This window comes from Zootoca vivipara, chromosome 8 (genome assembly GCF_965207765.1).
Source record: "Zootoca vivipara chromosome 8, rZooViv2.hap1.1, whole genome shotgun sequence".
Classification (NCBI taxonomy): Eukaryota; Metazoa; Chordata; class Lepidosauria; order Squamata; family Lacertidae; genus Zootoca; species Zootoca vivipara.
Genome location: NC_142591.1, coordinates 48,656,665 through 48,678,401, shown reverse-complemented (window position 1 = coordinate 48,678,401; position 21,737 = coordinate 48,656,665). Strand labels below are relative to the sequence as shown.

At 41.1% G+C, this 21,737-nt stretch overlaps 1 protein-coding gene across 3 annotated transcripts; it reads right to left on the bottom strand.

Moving 5' to 3' along the window:
- Positions 1 to 1,190: 1,190 nt before the first annotated feature.
- Positions 1,191 to 7,238, bottom strand: PPDPFL (pancreatic progenitor cell differentiation and proliferation factor like). 3 transcript variants are annotated; one of them, XM_088675481.1, is made up of 5 exons: positions 6,706 to 7,238; positions 5,336 to 6,131; positions 4,551 to 4,643; positions 4,220 to 4,319; positions 1,191 to 2,985 (listed from the first exon to the last, which is right to left on the bottom strand). In XM_088675481.1, exons 2-5 carry the CDS (start codon positions 5,388 to 5,390, stop codon positions 2,973 to 2,975), a joined length of 261 nt encoding a protein of 86 aa, XP_088531607.1. In that variant the 5' UTR covers positions 5,391 to 6,131; positions 6,706 to 7,238; the 3' UTR covers positions 1,191 to 2,972. The 3 variants fall into 3 exon arrangements, with proteins under 3 accessions (XP_088531607.1, XP_034980973.1, XP_034980974.1); XM_035125082.3 differs by having other exon boundaries at positions 5,336 to 5,439; positions 7,095 to 7,238; XM_035125083.3 differs by having other exon boundaries at positions 5,336 to 5,400; positions 7,095 to 7,238.
- Positions 7,239 to 21,737: the final 14,499 nt, after the last annotated feature.

Here is a 21,737-nt window from a genome sequence, read left to right as displayed (position 1 = left end):
TTGTTTGTTTAATGGTAGGATATAGCTCTGTAAAATAAATGAATTGCTACTGTTTAGGGAAGCTTTTGATGTTTAACAGACCATTGTATTTTAATATTTTGTTGGAAGCTGCCCAGTGGCTGGGGAAACCCAGCCAGATGGGCAGGGTATAAATAATAAATTTATTATTATTATTATTATTATTATTATTATTATTATTATTATTATTATTATTATTATTATTTACTGACCTTTTTCATGGGTTTTTCCATCCTTTATCCAGGATTATGTACATAGGGATGTTTCTTCCTATGTCTCCAGTTATTCATACAGTATTTGTTTCTTTCATCAATCCCCTGCTGGTCTTTCTTTGGGCACTTGCAATGAATTCAGAAGTGGCTTGTTTATTACTTTATAATAAATTAGATTTTGGCCACAGAACCGGCTTGTTTTAACATACTCCCCCATAACATTTTATTCTTTCACATTTGTGGTGCCCTACTTTCTGTCAACTGCATTATTGATCAGAATATCAACTGTCCCTTTATGTGACAAGCTTTTTTATGGTCTGGTAAAGATCATATTAAATCTTTATGACACCTATAATGTTCCAGTGGATAAGTGAGTAGAACAGAACATTTTGATTGTGGTTGTACTTTGTATCATGTAAGGAGCACAACCATAGCTCAGTGGTAGAGCAACCAAAGTTCAGTCCCCAGCATCTTCAGGGTGCACTGGTAGAAAATCCTGTCTGAAAATCTGGAGAGCCACTGCTGGTCAGTACAGAAAATACTGAGGTGGATAGACCAACCATCTGACTTGGTGTAAGGTAGAGCTTCCTATGACCCAATACTCTCAGTGATTGTTAACTGCTATAAAACAAAAACAAAACAAAACCCTGATATGACTCATTAATAATCAATTGTTGGAAATGCCAATGGGCAATTAAAAATGGCAAACCCATGATTAAGATTGTAAGGTAAGGACAAACAATAGGCTCCAAAGCATGTAGAGAAGCCCTGATAGATGGCTTTTATCTTTTTAAAGAAAACCATCTTTGGGATGGAACATTTTTAGCAGAGAGTTGGGGCAAGGGAGATTGCTTAACCTACTAATCCTTTTTTTGTTGTTGTTCTGATTGCCCCTAAGTTGGCCCAACATTCCAGGTGCATATTTACTATGAATGGCTTCTAGTTTTCACACAAGGCATATATATTTATCAAGCTTTATTAATATAAAACTTAGTAAAAAAAAACCCAGTTAATTCTGTACATTAAGACATGGCTCTGACAAATACTATACAAAATCTCTGACAACACCATACAAAATCTTTTTACATGTACAAAGATGAATAAACTCTAACAAAAGTGAGTCCAGATTAGAACAGACATTTTTTCCTTTACATTCTGCCTTACTCCTTGTTGCCATCACATGTATAGGCATGGTAAGTAGCATAAGAGCAAAACCAGCATGGTGAGCACACACACATATGGTGTCACAGAAATGTAAGTAGATAAGTATTTCAGCATTTTTAAAGTTTGAGAAAAATAAAAGATGCCAAATGAAAAAGTTGCAGCATGAAGACATTGATATTTAAATTTGCATCATATAGCAATCTCATCTTGTTGTCTGATGAGACTGTATACATACCTATATTCCGGCGTATAAGACGACCCCCAACTTTTCCAGTTAAAATATAGAGTTTGGGATATACTCGCCGTATAAGAAATACGACCCGGCGTATAAGACAACCCCCGACATTTGAGAAGATTTTCCTGGGTTAAAAAGTAGTCTTATACGCAGGAATATAAGTTGGTGAATGTGGAAATCTAACCTACCAGAAAGAATCCATGAAAAATCAAAATGTCAATGAAAAATCAAGTACTTTGGTTCAGCTCCTTACATTACTTACTTACATTAAGGCATATATCATCTAGATGTGGTGTAAATTGCACTCTACATAGCTGATGTGGGAATAAGAGATTCTAGTACAGGGGTCAGCAAACTTTTTCAGCAGGGGGCTGGTCCACTGTCTCTCAGACCTTGTGGGGGGCCGGACTATATTTTGGAGAAAAAATATGAACGAATTCCTATGCCCCACAAATAACCCAGAGATGCATTTTAAATAAAAGGACACATTCTACTCATGTAAAAACATGCTGATTCCTGGACTGCCCGCGGGCCGGATTTAGAAGGCGATTGGGCCGCATCTGGCCCCCGGGCCTTAGTTTGGGAACCCCTGTTCTAGTAACACTGGTGTTGAACTGAGTTCCAATTAAATAAGCGGGACTTACTCCCATGCAATATGTTTAGGTTTGGCAAATACAATTCATTTTTTTGATGAAATCTTCCATAAATGAAGCTTTAACTAGATTTCTTCTAAAACTTAACATCTACATTTGGCATTTTCGAACAAATTTAGTCTCAACATAATTTAAGTGTGAAGTGAGCTAACAATATGAATTTAAACCTTGGGACAGACTGAGATTAAATTAGCTGAGTTTAGGTCCTAATGAAGACCAAGGGGCAAATTTGTCATAAGTCCCATTGAAACCAGTAGGAACTAATTGCAACTGTCTGGATCAAGTCCCTTAAGGCTAAGAAGACAGAATGTGCTTGAAGACAAAATAACCTTGAATCATTTTGCCCGAGACAGTCTGCAAGAGCTTTTCAATTTTGCAAAGGAAAGGTTGGATAATTAGCAGACACTCCAGCCTAACAAGTCTTTGGATTTGCATTCTTCCAATGATATGCAAGAGTCATTACGAAATGTAGAACACCTGTTCAGTATCAAAAACTCTGCAGCAGACGTGGAAACTTCAATGGCTGTCTTAAGAATAAACTATGGAGAAATCCTTGGAAATCTGCATTTTTCCTGCAATGGAAGTTTCAAGCCGTTTGTTTTCTTCACACAACTGAATGCAGCCACCTGGAAGACCTCAAGTCTTTCAAGAAGTGAGTCTGTGGGTGCAACATCATTGTAGGAGACCAAGTCAGCTGTTAGCACTGTCAAAAAAATAAATTAAGAATAGACATTTTATCAAAGATTGCTGTAAAGAGTTACTGACAAGTTTGAGTAGAAACCAGAACTGCAGATCAACCTATTAGTCTAAGATTCAAAGCTTACATGATCTTGGAAATGTCAAGTTTTTAACTTTGCTTTGCTGCTTGACAATACAGATTATAAATGGGAATTCTCCTTTAAATCCCTCCCCTGAAAACAGTAAAGAAAAAGAAACTATGTTTGCACACCAGCTGAGAGAAGATAATTTCTCTGGACAAATAAAGAAGTGCTTTTGTTTCTATACATAGTAAGTTAAGCTCTTCAGAAAACTTTTTTTTTAATCCGTTTCCCATAAAACTGGAGAATGCAAATGAAAGATTCCAGTCTTATTGCTTTTTAAAATAGATTTGTAATATTGTTTTGACTTGTAAAAAAAAATTGTTCTTGTAAATGGATATTAGCTGACTGCAGATTTGTATATATATTAAAGTCCATATAAAACAAAAGTCCTGGAAAATTAAGTTAGAGAGGAAGCACATTTCCTCTGGAACAGACTTGAGGCCCTTTCAGTGTTTTGGAATACAACTCCCATGATCCCAGACCATTGGTACCAAGTTGGGAGAAGCTGGTCTGCAGCAATGGAGTGTACATAGGTATTTGATGTAACACGTTAAATATGTTTTAAATAAAGTAACAGGGATGGAATAAATGTCATTTTAGGGCATCTATTACAAGTCTACTTGCAACAGAATCCTATGAGTGTATACTCAGAAGTAAGGCCTATTACGTTTGGGACTGTGCTCTAAGGATGCCGTTACCAGAAAAACCTTATGGGTAGTTGAAAAGCCTAACAAGGAGCTACAGATACTTGACTGAACTTTAATCTCAAGTGCCTGAAACCTGTGTGGCAACCTTCAAACACCATAGTTGTCATTGTTCTACGGTCTGGTTCACTAATGAAAGATCACTAAACATATTGGCAGCCAGTGGGCAATTTAATAACCTCCCACTCCACTAACATAAATTGGCTCTATTTTCCTATTATTTCCCATTTTTAATAAACCAAACCAGCTTCAAGAGAAGCTATTCTAAGTTTAAACAAAAATCAGCATCAGAGCAATCTTTGCAAATCTCCTTTCTACATAAAAGTGGTCATATTAACATAAAATTCCCCTAAAGCCAAAATAAAATTAATTCAAATGAATCATGTCCCCCCAGAAGTGAAGCAATTCTTACCTGCTGGCTGACAATGTTTTCCTGCCTACATTCTGAGGCATTGGCTCACAGTGGAAAAAGCTTTTTATCCACCAGCATCTTTCAAACACTTCAGGTAACCCTATAAAAGCATGCACAAATGGAGCTGGTGAATAATAAAAATCAAAGCGACAAAAAAGGCTATTAATTTTAATGAAGCAACAATACCAGAAAAAGCAAAGCATACTGTAGTCTTATCTGAAAACATATTAGAATTAAATGCACAGTTGGGGATGGCAGGTCAAATGATTGCCATTAAGTATGCTAAACTTTTCTGGATTTTAGCTAATAATTTAAGTAAGAGTCACAATACCATGATGCATTTTTTCCTGGTCCAAGGAGTTTGTGGGTTCAGAGCAGCAAGATGAACTGCTTGAAGAAACACTAGAGTCAGAATTCAGTCGTGCTGTGTGTGAAAAAGAGAGCCTACATTACATTTGGGGAAAATCAAATCAGTATCATATAGACCAATGTTTAAGGTTCAAGCCACCTTCAATTACCTTTAAAGAAACAATGCTTAAAATATAACAAATGGTTAGTAAACACATAGCCATGCCTATTGTTTCAAACAGTGGCTAATTTTTTACACTTCTGTAAGGAAACGTTAATTGCAAGGAATCAGGTTGCATTTTATGACAGCAAGTTAGTATGATTCAAATGCATATGATACATTCAAATAAGACTGAATTTAAAAAGATTATTTCAATATTAAATGTTTCTTGGAGAAACAAAGGATTCCCTTAGGAAAAGTAATAGGAACAGAGCTAGTTTTAAGGGCAGGTGGTCCAGGAAACTGCTGGGGGAAATCAAGTTTGGTGGGCAATAGGTTCCAGTTAGGGGCACCTGCCACAGGTTAGATGACAGGAATAAATCATGCATGCAGAAATTGGCTACAAATACAATAAAAGATATTCCCGAGCTAAGCAAAAGGAGGAGTGAAGCAAATATACCTCTTGCCTGCGATGCTATTCAATCTAAGGCCAGCCTTAAACATGAATAATGAAACCCATACTAGTATGCACACTAAACATGTGCTGTCCGTACAGAAACAAACGTTTTGAGATCATGTTAGTCATCCTTTCAAGGCAGAAAACTTACTTCTGTAGTACTGGTTCTTGGCCAGAAGGCACCCAGCAGAAGGCACAGCTGCCATTGCAATGGTTCTGCCCAGTAACAAAAAGGCAAAAAAAATGTAAGGACACCTGCAGGTCAAAAGAAAATACGGAAGTTGTAGGTTAATTTGCTAAACCACAGCATAGAGATCAGATCTCTACAGTACTGGGAACTGTATCACATACTTGCACTATAACAGGGACTGTGATCTACTCATTGTCATAAAAAGACTGGCAGCAATCTACCCAAAGTTGTTGAGCTTTTTTTAGGAAGCCAAAGTTGTGGAGATTTTTTAGGGGCTGAGGGGCCAGAGATCTACCAGGAACACCCCGTGATCTACCAGTAGATTACAATCTACCTGTTGGACATGCCTGCGCTATAAGATTATAGACCTTATACTCTATGGGTCTGAGTTTCCTAGGGACAGGGGGAGATTCTTGTAGATGAAGAATGTGTGGATATTTCCCACATGTGCCCAGAGTCCTGAGGTTTATGCTCACTACATGAAAATAAATCCCTCAGATTATGTTGCACCTTATCAGTGAGCTCAGGTACTCACAAATGAATGCTCTTGCAACTTTTGGGAGCATTCACCCAGCCTAATATTGCCTGGCTTCTATTTAGAGCTGGTGGCTTTCAGGCAGAAGTTGTTCACATCATGTCCTACCTTAAACTGAAAATGCCCAAGCTTGGGGCCTTCTATGTGTGAAACATGTGCCCTACTTCTCAGCCCCATCTTGGGTCTTCTGTGAATCTGCAGATCCATCATCAAATTGCTCACCTTGGGGGGTGTCCTAAGATAAAAAACTTTTGGGAAGCGGTCTATAATGAACTCAAAAAGATACTTAGGTACACCTTCAAGAAAAAACCTGAAGCCTTTTTATTGGGGCTGTTAGATAATGAAATTTAAAAAACTGACCAGCGATTTTTCTTGTACGCCACAGTGGCCGCGAGGCTACTAATTGCCCAAAAATGGAAGTTACAAGAGGTACCTCAGATTACGGAATGGCAAACGAAGCTATTAGACTTGGTGGAAATGGCTAAGCTAACCTATAGAATAAGGGATCAGGGTGATGTGAAATTCCATAGAGAATGGAGTAAGTTTGTAGACTATGCAAGAAAGAACTATAATGGAATGGAAACGTTGGCGGTAATGAGTTAAATTCTTCATTGTTGATTATCGAGAATAGTTGAAATACGCGAGAAGAGAGAACCAATATACCTGCGGGTGGGGTGGGGGGAAGTCCGAGCTGGAGACAGCTATGTATTGTTTGGACTAATATGTAATGTACAAGTTGCTGAAAATGGAAAATCAATAAAAATTTACTGGTAAAAAAAAAAATCAAATTGCTCACCTTATGTAAAGGAGCTACTTCCCATGTTGGCAACAACCCACTGACTATGAATCTGCACCTGCTATTTCGGATCAGGTGCTTAGAGATTCCACCAACAGCCCAAGAAAGATTTATATACCAGCGCTGCAAAAGCTTTGCAACCTGTTAGATTCTTCAACTCAAAGCCACAATGCAGAGAGGCATGTCTTGCATTGCCTACTGATAGAAACTCACATCCAGTCAAGGAAGTACAACCCGCTTGGGGCATTATGCAATTACTTCAAATCATGAGTTGGGAAAAGCAAATTCCAGAAGGCTCTTTATTCCTGCAGAAAGTTTGGGCGTTCATTCACGGAATCCCAAACGGCGAAGGCAAAACTAGGCATGCACATGATAAGTCTAGAGATTACCTGTTGCTTGCTTTCTTCGCGGCGCTTTCCTCCGGCACCAGAGATCAGCGGTTGCGCTTCTTTTTTTCCCTTCAGAGAAAGACAGACCTCGCCACAGTCTGAGAAGCAAGCTCGCTTTCACTGCCCGCCTAGCTTCCTCCTCTCTCGCCTCCCTCCACGACAAGCTTTATATAGAGTAGCACTCGGCGACAGAGTTGAAATTTGACCCGACAGGCGGCGGGGTGGGGAGCGGGGGCCGTCGCGCGCAACGAAACTCACCTGGCGCGTTGCCGGCTTGTCCTCCTTCAACCCGGGTCGGGCAAGGCCTGCTCAGGTCCCCGGATCCCGTAGCAGCAGCAGCAGCAGCAGCAATAACAACAACAATGAGGCGCCCGCCCTGGGCACGTGCTGCCCCTCTGGCTGGCCGGGGAGGAGCGCGTGCTCCGCAGTCGCTTTTTGCATGGGCGGCTGAGGGGAGCGCGCCTTCGCAGCTCCTCTCGCTGTTTCAGGGCCCCGCCGGGTTTTGGCGGGTCGCAAACGGAGCTTGGACACAATAGTCGCTTTCCTCCAGAGGATTTAGCAGCAGCGGGCTTAGCCATCGAATAGGGAGGGCACAATTACAAAACAAAACAAGACCGCGTTTCTTGAGCGCTGCTTCGCAGTGCTGCCCTTTGCAAACAGTCCAGGTGTAAATCTCTCTGCTCAGAGGGCGCCAGGCGTGTATTTATGCTGCATTTCATAGACTCCTAGAAATGTAGAGTTAGAAGGGAACCAGAAAGGTCATCTCCAATGCAGGAAAGTTGAACCACCCCTGACAGATGGCCTTCCATTTTCTGTTTAGAAACCTCCACCACCTTCCAAAGTACAGTCATACTTCTTGTTGTGTTTGCTTCACATTGCGGCTTTTCAGGTTGCGAACGTGGCAAACCTGGAAGTGTATACTTCTGGGTTTTGGTGTGTGCGCATGTGCAGAAGTGTTCTGCACGCTTTGCGTATGTGCAGAAGCGCTCTATTGCACTCCTTGCAAAGCGGCAGTCTAGTTGCGGACTTTTTGGGGTGCGAATGGCACCCCGAAACGGATCGTGTCCGCACAACTAGAGGTACCACTGTAGTCACTGTGGAGCAGCCAATGTTACTGTTGTATTCTTTTTGTAAACAGCTTTGAGGTTTTCTGCAATCAAGCAGTATATACATTTTATGAAGTAAATAAAAGAAATCGGAGGGGGGGGCAGATTAGTAAACTCATGACAGTAACACAAGAATGTTCCAGCTGCCTTCAAGCAGAACAAAAATTAACACCAGGAAGGTTGATGGACATGACTGAGTCTTTAATGCTTCTCAAAGCCTGAAGTGCAGCCACCTGCCACAGCTCAACTAGGAGGGAGTTTCAAAGGTGTGGAACCACCACCAGAAAAATGGTCCTCTCTTTCATGGTCCCCTGTTTCAAACAGCAAAATTATGAAATGTCCTACTGCAAATGTAGTGATGCCACCCAAGTGAATAGTGTTAAAGGGGCATTAGAAAAGTCCGTGGCTAAAAAGCTACCAATGGCTACTAGTCCTGATGGCTACATGCTACTTCCAGCATCCGAGGCAGCAAGCCTCTAGCAGCAGTCAGGGAGTGCTATTGCACTCATCGCCTGCTTGTGGGCTTACCATAGGATGGCCAGTGGGAGAACAAAATGATGGAGTAAGCAACCCTTCTTCTTAAGATAAGATAAGATAAGATAAAGGTTCTTCTTATGTACGTAATATACTTAAGATATACTTAACAGTGGCTGGCAATTTCCCATCTGTTCATCACCATAATAAGTATGGGAGCCAAACCTTTTTCTAAAGGGGCTGATTTTACACTGTCGCCTGCAGTCCGACTCCGTTCTCTGGTAATGTTGGCAATAGTGCTGTAGAATGGTTGGCACCGTAAAGGAGAAGCCAGTTGTCCCCTTTCACTCCTTTAAAGGGAAACTGGCAAGGCCCTAGTTTCTCTTCAAAAGAGAATGTTACTACTGACTGTTTGGACCAGGGATGAGGAACATGAAGCCCTCTAGATGTTGCTGAGCTCCAGCCATCTCTCACCAGTGGCCATGCAGGCTAAGACTGATGGAAGCTGGAGCCCAACAACATATGGAAAGCTATAAGTTCCCCATCCCTGGTTTAGGCAATAGTATCTAGTGTATTGGAAGGAAAAAGTTGTATATAAATGTAAAAAATAAAATTACATTTCCACATTACAGTGTACCACAGAAGTGCGGGAACTAGCCAGGTCCATCCTGGGTGTTGCTTATGTAATTGATAGACAAAAAGCATACGTCATTCAAACAAGCAAACATATATACTATTTGTTTCTTTACATAACTGTAGAGATTGGCAAACTATTCTAAATGTTGGGTGCCTCAAAGCCATATGTTTTATTGATTGATATAAGTTTTATGTTGGCAATTTCTCCAATAAAAATCATGTTGTTGTTGTTTTATATGAAGCTCATCTGACTGGGTTTCTCAAGCCACTCCAGGCAGCTTTCAGCAAAATATAAAAACACAACAAAACATCGGGTATTAAAAACTTCCCTATACGAGGTAAGGAGATCCTGGTGCATACATTATTCTCTCTCAACTCCCCCCCCCCCCCCAAGCCAACATCTTATCCTTGCAACTATCATGCTCAATAGCTCAACCAATGAGATTCCTGGCTAAAAGAGAATTTGAACCTGGAATCTTCCTAATTCTAGTCTGACACTCTAACCCTTACATAATACTATACCATTGAATTTCCTTATCAGTTTTACTAATAGACAAATGCAGCCAACTTTATTTTTACAGGGATATATTACCAAGCTTAGGAGTTTGGCATGCATATCATTTCAGGCTGTGCTGTTTCCAGTTCTTGATGCATTGCGTTTATCCAACAAGGGTGTGGGTAGCCTGGGATAAGCAGCAATTCCATATGGAGTACTTGGGTACTGCAAATAGATCCACATTTGCTAGCAGCCCTGCACTTCATTCACATTTCTACTGCACTTATTAAATATGCACAGGGAGTTCAAGTGTAGCTTTCTGAGCTGTGCGACTTACATGAATGAGGGAATTGCACCAGGGGTTGAGGGAGTAGCTATGTTCGCCAGTTGCAGCAAAGACTGTGGAGAGTCTTGTGGCACCTTAAGGGCTGACACGTTTATTGTTCATGGACTAGGGTCCACTTCATCAGTCACTTTTAAAAGTTATCTAAGAAGAGGTAGAACAGCAAAGGGGATTTCATCCTGACGGATGTGCCATATCACGTTATTCCATCTCTTGTAACAGCTTCAGTGGGCGGCACATCCCGTCCCTTCCCTGAAACGTCAGAGCTGGTTTAGTCATGTCTCCAATACAGCATTGCTCAAAGTGCACTAAGTTCTAATGAAAATGTAGACTTGTTCACAAATGTAAACAAGTAGCAGACGTCCCTTCACTTAATGTGGAACCTTTACCTCGTATGTTGAAGTGGCATTTTACACTGACCTCCTGTCAGTCTTAAATGGCAACTTATATACTGCTACTCCAGAGTGGGAAACTTGGAGGCCTGCCCCAGGTTAAAATAGCACAGCTGACAGAGATAAGTGTCTGGAAGTGGAATGTGTGCTAAAATTAGTAGGATCACTTACTTCGTGTTTTGCTTTTTAATTTGTTACGATATACCGAAAAATGGTCCGGATGCTGGGTAAAGTAGCTGACATAAAATGTTAACGTATTAAAGGAGCTCATTCTGCATTTAGATGACAATAATGTTTTCATTATGTCCACTGAGGTGTTTATAGGTAGCTAATCATAAATCTGCACTAATTTTATCTCTCCCTTACTCTTTTGGCTCAGTGTTTTAACCACCTGTCAAGTCATATTTCTTCACTCAGAAGGGAATTTGCCCCTTTGGGGACTGTTAGATTGACTGACATTCTTGTGCTACAAGAGGGTTTTCAGGGATGGCTTAAACACACGCTGTCCTTCTGTAGAGTAAGATCCTGAGGAAACTGGGGAAATTTGAGTAGGCCTACATGGCTTTATCCTGCAAAAAACAGTAATTACAGCTCCGAACATGGTAGTGTGTTCCTTATCAAAAGACCATGGAGGTGCTTTCATTTTCTCTTTCATAGAGATACTTAAACTACTAGACTTGTTGAAGCTAACTCAAGACAGTTTGTGACCTGAGGTAAACAGTTCGCTCCCCCCACATCCCCATGTACACACATGTACATGTGCACATGCACATAATCAAGGTGCAGAGTACCAAGACTAGCCGTGGAACCTCTGATAGAAAATTCAAAAAGTACTGCTTGAGTAACAATACCACAATGATAAATTAAACAACTAACAATTTGTGCTCTTTGACGACACCCATAATCAGCTGCCTCACTTTACCTCAGGGGGGTGCCTAAGCTTCTTCGGGCTAAGGACTGCCTTTCAAGTAAGCTGTCATTGTGCAAGTATGCATATATGAAGAGCATGAAGATACGGGGGAGGAGAAAGAGTGCACAGATGTCCCTCTTTACCGTCCCAAAACGTTGGACAGTATATACACAGCACAGGTGCCCAACACACACAAAAAACACTCAGCAGACATGCAAGATACATACTGCACACACACTCACCTCACATGCAGACCATACACACCTGCACACAGCGTACAAACTGTCTTCCACACAGAGATAAAAGTCTCTCACACACATATGTAGGCATCCAGTTCTGTTTTGTTCACACCCCACAAATTCAGGGACACCACAAATGGTAGGGCTGAGCCATTAGAACCAGGAGGCATGAATGTGCTGCTTACACCATGCCAGGTTTTAAGCATGGAACTAGCAAGACAAAATAAGATCATTTCTCTTCTCTTCCCCCCCCCCCCCGGCTTGCTTAGTTTGGGCACGGTAGTATATGCATTTCTGAGAGGTGTTAGGCTCTAGAATCCCTGGTGCCCTTTAATTGAAGGTATTTGTGTTGGCAAGCAGTGATCCAGACCTGGTGACACCACTGCTTAAACAAAACTTTGAGCCCATGACGTGCCTACAACATGACAGCAAAGTGGGCTAGAAAGGTCATTTTTAATGGTAAATTATATTCCCCAAATCTCTGCAAAATATCGCATGTTCTAAAACAGCATTTGCACAACTCTACAAATATTTACAAAGAAAGGAGAGGAAAGTTCATGCTCATATAAATACACGAAGAAGTGAAAAGGTTATCTGATACGAGTACATTTTTTGTTATGTGGGCACAGTGGTAACTACGGATACTGCTTCATTAAAGCTAAGGTCCTTTGTTATTTGGCAGATTTGAATTCATAGTGTGTTTTAGAGTCAATTAAAATACATCTTCTGTTGATGCTCAAATTATATACTCATCAAGATTGATTAAGCAGCCACAGAGCACTGTCTTGCTTCGTTCATTTCTAGAACAGTATATGCAAAGCTTCCGGCTCTCATCTGGGAGTGTTTGATAGTCTTCATGTCTCAAATGTTTTTAAACAAGTAGCCTTAAGCATTTGAAATGTGTCAAAATAGAGAATAAAGATAATAAATCATAGTCCCACCAGGTGGAATACACACTTCACAACTATAGATTTAAATTACAGAAAGGTGGCGGGAGGGAGGGAGGGAGGGAGAGAGCTCTTTGAAGACTTACCAACATGCTGTCTGTAAGTGATGAGAATAATCAATTAGCCCACTCAAGTTCATGTCCATTTTAGAACTGCAGGATAGAAGGGTTACGGGCTGTTTCACACATGCATGTTCATCACCTGATTTCTGATCACTTGTCTGCTCAACACTTAACTATGAAATATCTGCCTATATTTTAAATCTGTGATACACGAGTCCCCTCTTCATGCTGGTCTTCCATAATGGAAATCCTGGCGTGAACCAACCTCAATGCTTATCCTGCACCAAACACTTCCCCTACCCCTTCATTCTATCCTTCCTTATTGCAGATATTCCAAGTTCCAGACATTTTTGGAGCAACTACTATGCACATTTTCTTTCATCTCTTGACCTAGAGATAAAAACTATTTTATGCAGAGAATGATGGGGCAGGCATTCTGCAGAATGTCCCTCCTGCTGGAATGTTTGATGTTGCTTTTCTAGAGTTGTACTTTTTATCTTATTATAATGATTTTGCTATTTTATCATGGTTTTAGTATTTTATAACAAGCTACCCTGATAATGTATTTAAGAGGTATCAAACAGTGGGGCATAAGTGTGTGTGTGTCTGTGTGCGCGTGTGTGTGATGACAAGCAAGACCAGATTAAAATGGTGCAATTGGAGAGGCATGATGATAAAAATAAAATGTTAAAAGGTCATAGCAAAAGATGGCATGCACAGTAATAAATACATTATTATCTTGACATTTGGTCAAAAATATAATACTTTGCTCTCTTCTCTCTCCTAAATCTGAAATAGCATTCCTTCCTGGTTTTGATGTGTTTCATCCTTTGCTTTTGGTCATCATTTCATCAGGTGTAACCCTCACCAAAAGCTGTGTACTATTTTCCCCTGAGTACTCAGAAGTAAGTGCTGTTGAGTTAATTTGGGCTGACAGGCAAACTAATATCAGTGTACTGGAAGAAGCAAAGATCACCAGTGTTGAAGCAATGATTCTTCAACATCAACTTTGTTGGAATGGTCATGTTGTGCGGATGCCTGATGATTGTCTTCCAAAGCAACTACTCTATTCCAAACTTAAAAATGGAAAGCGTAATGCTGGTGGTCAACAAAAGAGGTTTAAAGGCTGTCTCAAGGCAAATCTTTAAAAATGTAGTATAAACACTGACAACTGGGAAACACTGGCCTGCGAGCGCTCCAGTTGGACAACAGCTTTTACCAAAGGTGTCATGGACTTTGAAGAAACTCGACCTCAGGACGCAAGGGAGAAACGTGCTAAGAAGAAGGCACGCTTCGCAAATCCACACCGTGATCAACTCCCACCTGGAAACCAATGTCCCCACTGTGGAAGGACGTGTGGATCCAGAATTGGCCTTCACAGTCACTTAAGGACCCATTGTTAAAATCGTGTTTATGGAAGACAATCTTACTCGGCTACGAATGATCGCCAAAGAAGAAGAAGACTCCCAGGCAAGTGGGCATAGGACTGTAGCCTTAATATTTTCTTTGTGGTATACAAATGGGTCTAGTAAAATAAATAGATACATTTTGATTCAATACAGTGGTACCTTGGTTTGCATATGTCTTGGTTTGCAATGGATTACAAACACATCAACCCGGAAGTGTGTGTCCCAGTTTGCAACCTTTTTTCGGATTACAACCCTTTTGGGGGGGGGATTACGAACAAAAATTTTTTGGAGGCCCCATTGGCGAAAGTGTGCCTTGGGTTACAACCTGTTTTGGTTTACAAATGGACCTCTGGAACAGATTATGGTTGTAAACGAAGGTAACACTTTTTATAATTTCAAATGTTCTTTGCTGGATTGGGGGGGGTGCTTTTTAGGGAACTCCACCATGACCCCCAACCATCTTAATCTGGTCCTGTTGACAAGGTCCAAGGAGTGAAGCAAGGGCTAGACTTGGTGAACAACACATGGGACAGTGCTGGCTAAGATTGCGGTCTGAAGCAGCAACGAGTTATTTTGTCACTCAGACTGACAAAACCAACCTGACTGGGAAGGTTCTATGGGAGTCATGCTTTTCACATAACCAACTCTGGCCTATCAGATAACTGGAAGACCCTTCTGAGTTTGACCCAACTCATTGCAATTTTCTCCACTGGCACAAACTCGCCATGGGTAACCAAGCTGGCATTTCCATATTCACAGCTTCAGGACCTTCTGTGGGTTTGAGTTCAGGTATGCAGGCATCCATCCATCCTTCCACCCACCCACCTCCTGCCACTCACTGTAATACTTTTACTATAATAGTTCAAATTCCAGCTGTACAAAAAAAGGGGGAGGTGGCTCGTTGGCAGGTGCAATTGCAGGGGGGGAGATTTCATCACAAGGCCTACTTTGGGGTAGCAGAGCAATCCGAATTCCAGCCAAGTAGCAGCCAGAGCAGTGAAGCTGCCACCACATCCTCAGAGCATTGCTCATCCCAGATAGGGCAGAAGATGAGAGCACAGGCAAAAACCCACTCTAAGCCTGCAGCTGATGTGGCAATCAGGCCTGATGCTGTCAAGTGACAGCAGTAGGGCTGGCTCAGCATCAGGGAATCCTGGACTAGCTCTGCCCCTTCCTGTCTCTGTAAAAAAACAACCCCTCTTTCATGACTTTCCATGGGCTTCTGCCTGTGGAAACCTCACCTGAAGCACTTCCATGAACGGAATGGGGATCTCCATGGGTATCCAACAACACACACTCAACACCATGGATCTGGAGTTTAGATTGCACCCTGAATTGCCCATCAAAAGCAATGCCTTTTAAGGGGATTTACTGTGGCTACTTTATATGCCTTGTAATAACAAGACACGTAAGTACTGCTGAGGAATAATCACATATGAAAGGGTGCAACTGCTTCTCTAAATACTGGTTGGACTGTTAGAACAGTAGCATGAGAGAACCTATGTCTGTAGTCCATCTCTTTGCCATGGGATTGTTCAGAGATACTGATGAATATCATCTCCAAATCAGGTGTTGACAAGCTTTCCCCATAGATCCATGGCTACAGCCTTAGCAAAACACCCAACAGTGCCAGATTTAGGGCAGTGTTGGTGTTTCCCTGCACAGGGTACATAGCTGAGGGGGCGCAAAATAATAATAATGATAATATATGGATACCTACTTTGTTGTTGTTTAGTCGTATAGTCGTGTCCGACTCTTCGTGACCCCATGGACCATAGCACGCCAGGCACTCCTGTCTTGCACTGCCTCCCGCAGTTTGGTCAAACTCATGTTCGTAGCTTCGAGAACACTGTCCAACCACCTTGTCCTCTGTCTTCCCCTTCTCCTAGTGCCCTCAATCTTTCCCAACATCAGGGTCTTTTCCAAGGATTCTTCTCTTCTCATGAGGTGGCCAAAGTATTGGAGCCTCAGCTTCACGATCTGTCCTTCCAGGGAGCACTCAGGGCTGATTTCCTTAAGAATGGATAGGTTTGATCTTCTTGCAGTCCATGGGACTCTCAAGAGTCTCCTCCAGCACCATAATTCAAAAGCATCAATTCTTCGGCGATCGGCCTTCTTTATGGTCCAGCTCTCACTTCCATACATCACTACTGGGAAAACCATAGCTTTAACTATACGGACCTTTGTAGGCAAGGTGATGTCTCTGCTTTTTAAGATGCTGTCTAGGTTTGTCATTGCTTTTCTCCCAAGAAGCAGGCGTCTTTTAATTTTGTGACTGCTGTCACCATCTGCAGTGATCAAGGAGCCCAAGAAAGTAAAATCTCTCACTGCCTCCATTTCTTCCCCTTCTATTTGCCAGGAGGTGATGGGACCAGTGGCCATGATCTTGGTTTTTTTGATGTTGAGCTTCAGACCATATTTTGCGCTCTCCTCTTTCACCCTCATTAAAAGGTTCTTTAATTCCTCTTCGCTTTCTGCCATCAAGGTTGTGTCATCTGCATATCTGAGGTTGTTGATATTTCTTCCGGCAATCTTAATTCCAGCTTGGGATTCATCTAGTCCAGCCTTTCGCATGATGAATTCTGCAAATAAGTTAAATAAGCAGGGAGACAATATACAACCTTGTCGTACTCCTTTCCCAATTTTGAACCACTCAGTTGTTCCATATCCAGTTCTAACTGTAGCTTCTTGTCCCACATAGAGATTTCTCAGGAGACAGATGAGGTGATCAGGCACTCCCATTTCTTTAAGATACCTACTGAGAAGATCCATGTACCGAAAGGTATTGTTAAAATAAGAAACATTTTTCAGGGGGGGGGAGTGCCAAATTTTGTTCTTGCTCAGGGCACCATATTACTGAAGTCTGCCCCTGTAGTTAACACCCCAAGCAAAAGCCTACACTTGTCCACTTAGTAATGAAAACATCAATCAGACCTTGAGAATGCTGCAGTAACATACAAAAGTTCACAAAAGTAAAGTTCATGATCACACAAAGCCAAGTGTACAATATGAAAGGGCATCTTGATCAAAACAACAGTCAAAATTTTATTATCTCAGCAGTGTGCTGGTAAGTAATCTTTGACAGATGTGTCAGGCAGTGGCAGTAAAAGTAATCTGTAGACTTTGCAGAGAATGAGGAAACTGTAACTATCTTCTTATTTTCATTGTGGTTCTTTGAATGGTGCAACAACTATAACCCTCCTTGTCCTCTCCTGTGTAGATTTTGTGAGCAAACTGAATGTATAAACAGCAGCAGGACACACAAAGAAGACTAAAGGTGATGAAGGTTCAAGAAAAAAAAAAGTTAATTCTGAAATTATTATACCTGTACTCATCCTTATTTTAAAAGCACTGGGTATTTGTTGAGTTCATTTAAAGCATAACATCTTAATTTCATAAAAGTTCATTCTTTTAATTTACACCCCTCCTTTTGAATTAGAGTTCCAGTTAGAGTAATAGTTCAATTTTCTCATCTTAATTAGATACTGCATATATTCTCATTAAAATCAAAAGTATTGTAGAAGTTCTAAGGCAGGTGTGGGCAACCTTTGACGCTCCAGATTTTGCTGGACTGACAATTGGTCATGATGGTCAGGACTGATGGGTCTTGGAGTTCAACAACATCTGGAGGGCGAAAGGTTCCCCACCTCTGTCCTAGGGTTATCATTTGTTATGTCTTAATTGTGTTAGCTTTTCAGATTAAGAGACATCTTTTGTATGCTCTGTTAATCCCAATACATTGGCCCAGATGATGATCATCATCATAAGAAGAAGAAAAAAATGGAAGGAGGGGTTTCTAAAATTGGCCATAGTGCAGCAGACTAATTTCCCACAGATACTTATTTCTGATTGTGCCTAATGTTCACGAAAGAAGCATACAAATAATTGAATAATGTCTCTCCTGTTACAGTATTTGTCAAGAAGACATTAGTGATTCATTGGGGACACAAAGTGAACCCCATTACCATCTTAGATAATAGCTATAGATTACCAGAGTTCCATATTATTCTGTGTACTTCACATGAGTTTTAAACTTCGTTCATTAAACTTCCATGACCAATGACAGAGTGCTGCTTATGTATTTAGCAGATGTGACCCAATTAAGCCGAGTGACCACAGCATGTTATCTCCATTGTTCAAAGCCTCCATTCCTCCAACAAAACTTAGAAGAAGACTATCATAGAATCATAGAATTCTAGACTTGGGAAGGATCCTGAGAATTATCTAGTCTAGTCCAACCCCCTGCAGTGCAGGAATATGCAGTTGTCTCATATGAGGATAGAACCTGCAACCTTGGCGTTATCAGCACCATGCTCTAACCAACTGAACCACCAGTGAGCCAACTTCCTCCTGTTCACACAACATCCCTTTTCAACCATCTTTTCTTTGGTTGGTTGATCACTGCCTTAGCTCTAGAATAAAGCGTGAAGACTGTGTAAACTGGTACCATCATTACTGGATTATGCTCCCAAGGTCTGCTATTGTTAGAAATAATCAGAAAGGGGTGTGTGTGTGTGTGTGTGTGTGTGTGTGTGTGTGTGTGTGTGGAGAAGCTACACAAACATCTATTTTAAAAAAAGAGGGAAAGAACAGCATGGCTCACATGACTTTTAAGAGCCTAGGATCTATGTAGACTTCACATCCACTCATGGATGCCTGGCAATCCTAGATACATAAGATGCTTTGCATACACTTGGTGGTTGGGGTGTTCCAACATGACTTCACAACCCCACTGTGTGTAGCCTAGAAGTTCATGTTGACTTTGTCTTGTTTGGTGCCATAATGTATCCGGTTTGTGGAATACTAGATATGTTGCACTCTCTCTTTCCACCTGTTCTAACATATATCTCTCTGTATCATTTACTATTTATTTACTGCATTTCTATCCCACTTTTTCCTCCAAGGAGCTCAAGGTGGCATGCATTGTTCTTCTCCCTCCTCATTTATTCCCCACAACAACCCTGCAAGTCAGGTTAGGCTGAGATGCAGTAACTGGCCCAACGTCACTCAGTGAGCCTTATTGCTCAGTGGGGATTTGAACCTCCGTCTTCCAGGTCCTAGTCCATCACTCCAAGCACCACACCACACTGGCTGGACAATGGGGTGATGGGGCACTGAAGACGTTATGAGGAACAAATGTGCATTTGTAGAGGGAAATGCTAATGACAGCATTCAGGACCAAATCCACTGCTTGCCAAACCCCACAAGGGCCTCATTAATGGTGCCTCAGGACCAAAGGTGTTTTAAGTGCAAGTTAAGTGCAATGGCATAACTTGCTCATTGATAGTTTCCTTAGCATATCCACAGCAAATCTGCCTGTGGTCAATTTATATGCCCCATGAACATTGATTCCGATCTATAATTAATTAGGAGTTATTCCATATTTCAATATACCAGACTGGAGTAATTCTTCAACTCCACCATCTTCTCTGAAATGAAAAAGTAGCATGTTAATAGTGTAGTTTGCCTGAGTTTGCTACAATGCATACAGTTTATTGTTATATATTTGTGAACAAGGTTAAGAGTCTATAATATCCTGTCCCAGTGCAATCTGATACTATATGGTGCTTTTATTTCCTGACTCTTATCTCAGTTCTCCTGGAAAATTCATCCATGCCTGGTTCTGTCTTCTTTGACTGATTATATATTATGAAATGCTTTCTGTATTTGATTTTTGAAATGACAAATGAATGGCTTGAGGCAGTCAGTGTAGTTTAATTTGATTGAACAGATCATATCTAGTAATCATAACTTTCATAGAGCATTGGTGGGAAGTAAGCAGTGTTTGTGCGTGAGAGAGAGAAAGAGAGATAGAGCTATATTTATGGCCTTTCACTCCCATTTTGCCAATCCTCACTCTGCTGTTTGGACTAGTAGGGACAAGGATTTTCTGTAGAAAATACATTTGGATGGGCAGTGTAAAAGTATAATAAATGCACAATCCTTATAAATAGCATTCAGAACAAACCTTCCACTAGGGGTGGTGGACCTTTGACCCTTCAGCTAGTCCTGAACTACAATTCCCATAATCTCCTGCATACCTCCTAGGGCCAATGGATGTTATAATTCAGCAAAATTTGGAGGGTCAAATGTTCCCAACCCCACTCCTGAGTTTTGTGGAGACTTCAGAGGGGGGAATTCTAAACCCTATATCCAATTAAATATATTTAAGCTCATTCAGTTGTTCACATCCCCACCCCACCCCAGAACAAAATAGAAATGGTAGGTCCTTTTGACCTGTGGTTCCCCACAAAGTTCTTCCATTCTATGCTCCTAAGGGATTGTGCTAATTATACTTGTTCCACCAGCCTTTCTTAATGTCTCTGGGTCAAATTACACATTAATGTTACACACACATTTTCAGTATCATGCCCAGCACTGGTGATTTTCTGTTGACAGAAGAAGCTGCCAGGTGGGGCCCCCGAACCATATCAGGACCAAAGCACATGTGCAGCAAGTTTTAATCATTTTCTTGCCCTGCCTCCCTGCCCCCCCCCCCGGCTGAGAATCCCCTCTCCTCCAGAGCTGCTATTTCCCCTGAGGGTGCTGCTTAATCTCAGTTTTCATTGCAAACCAAGAATGCATTTTAAAGCAAATGCAATTAATAGGTTAATCCGTTAATCAACTAAAATTTAACAATGGTCTCAAAGTCTCTCCCTCTGGAATTGTAAATTCAGCTCAGTTCAGCAGCATAGCAACGATTTTTATTGTTGGTAGTCAATGGTCATTACAACACAGATGTGTGACTGGATGCAAGGAAATAAGAAAAGGGTGGTTTTTTAAATGCCTTTCAGCCTTGGTAAGTTCCAGAGCAGTGCACCAAAAAATAAAATGGAATATATCTTTCCTGTCAGCTGTTTCCCCCTTTGTTGTATTCTTCCAAGTACCCTTGCACATTCACTAATAACTCAGCCCTAAATATGCTTTTCATTTAAGAAAATAACAAAACCAAAAGGCTACCAGGGCTTCTTACATGAATTTATGTGCAATATGTTCTAATTTGCATTTTTTTGTTTCTACTGTAATTGCATTGCTGGAAGCCACCCCTTGATGATGCCTTTGTCCTAAAAGATGAGGCATAAATTTGTATAAACCGGAACAGGGAACCAGGCTGTGGCTCTCCAGGTGTTGCTAGACTCACTGTTGAGCATGCTGAACAAATGAATTACTGATTAACAGATTATTTTTTAAAAAACCACACTGAATCGACAACCAAAGCACTGCCTGGATAGCATCAGAGCAAAGTGATAGTACTGTCGGCCAAGTTAAACAACTCTCAGGGGAGAAAAAGTCCCAATGGTATTCTGAGAAGTGAAGCAGCAAGGTTAAATTTATACCAGACACCTCTGCTGCTGGGAAAAGAACAAGTCCTTGTTTGTTGATCCAGAATCTTCTAAATTATAATATGTACTCATTGCTCTCCAGCAAAGGCCAAAAATGTTTGGGGATAAGGGTCAAATCAGGATGCAGTATATTCTTCACCAAGTGAAACATTTTGCAAGTTAAGTTACCTTCTAGTGACTGGTACTAGAAACTTAATGCATCTGTGTTATCTCAGGTTTGCCCTGTTGTTGTTGTTGTTGCTGTTGTTGTTGTTGTTTCAACATAATACAATACCATAGAAATTAT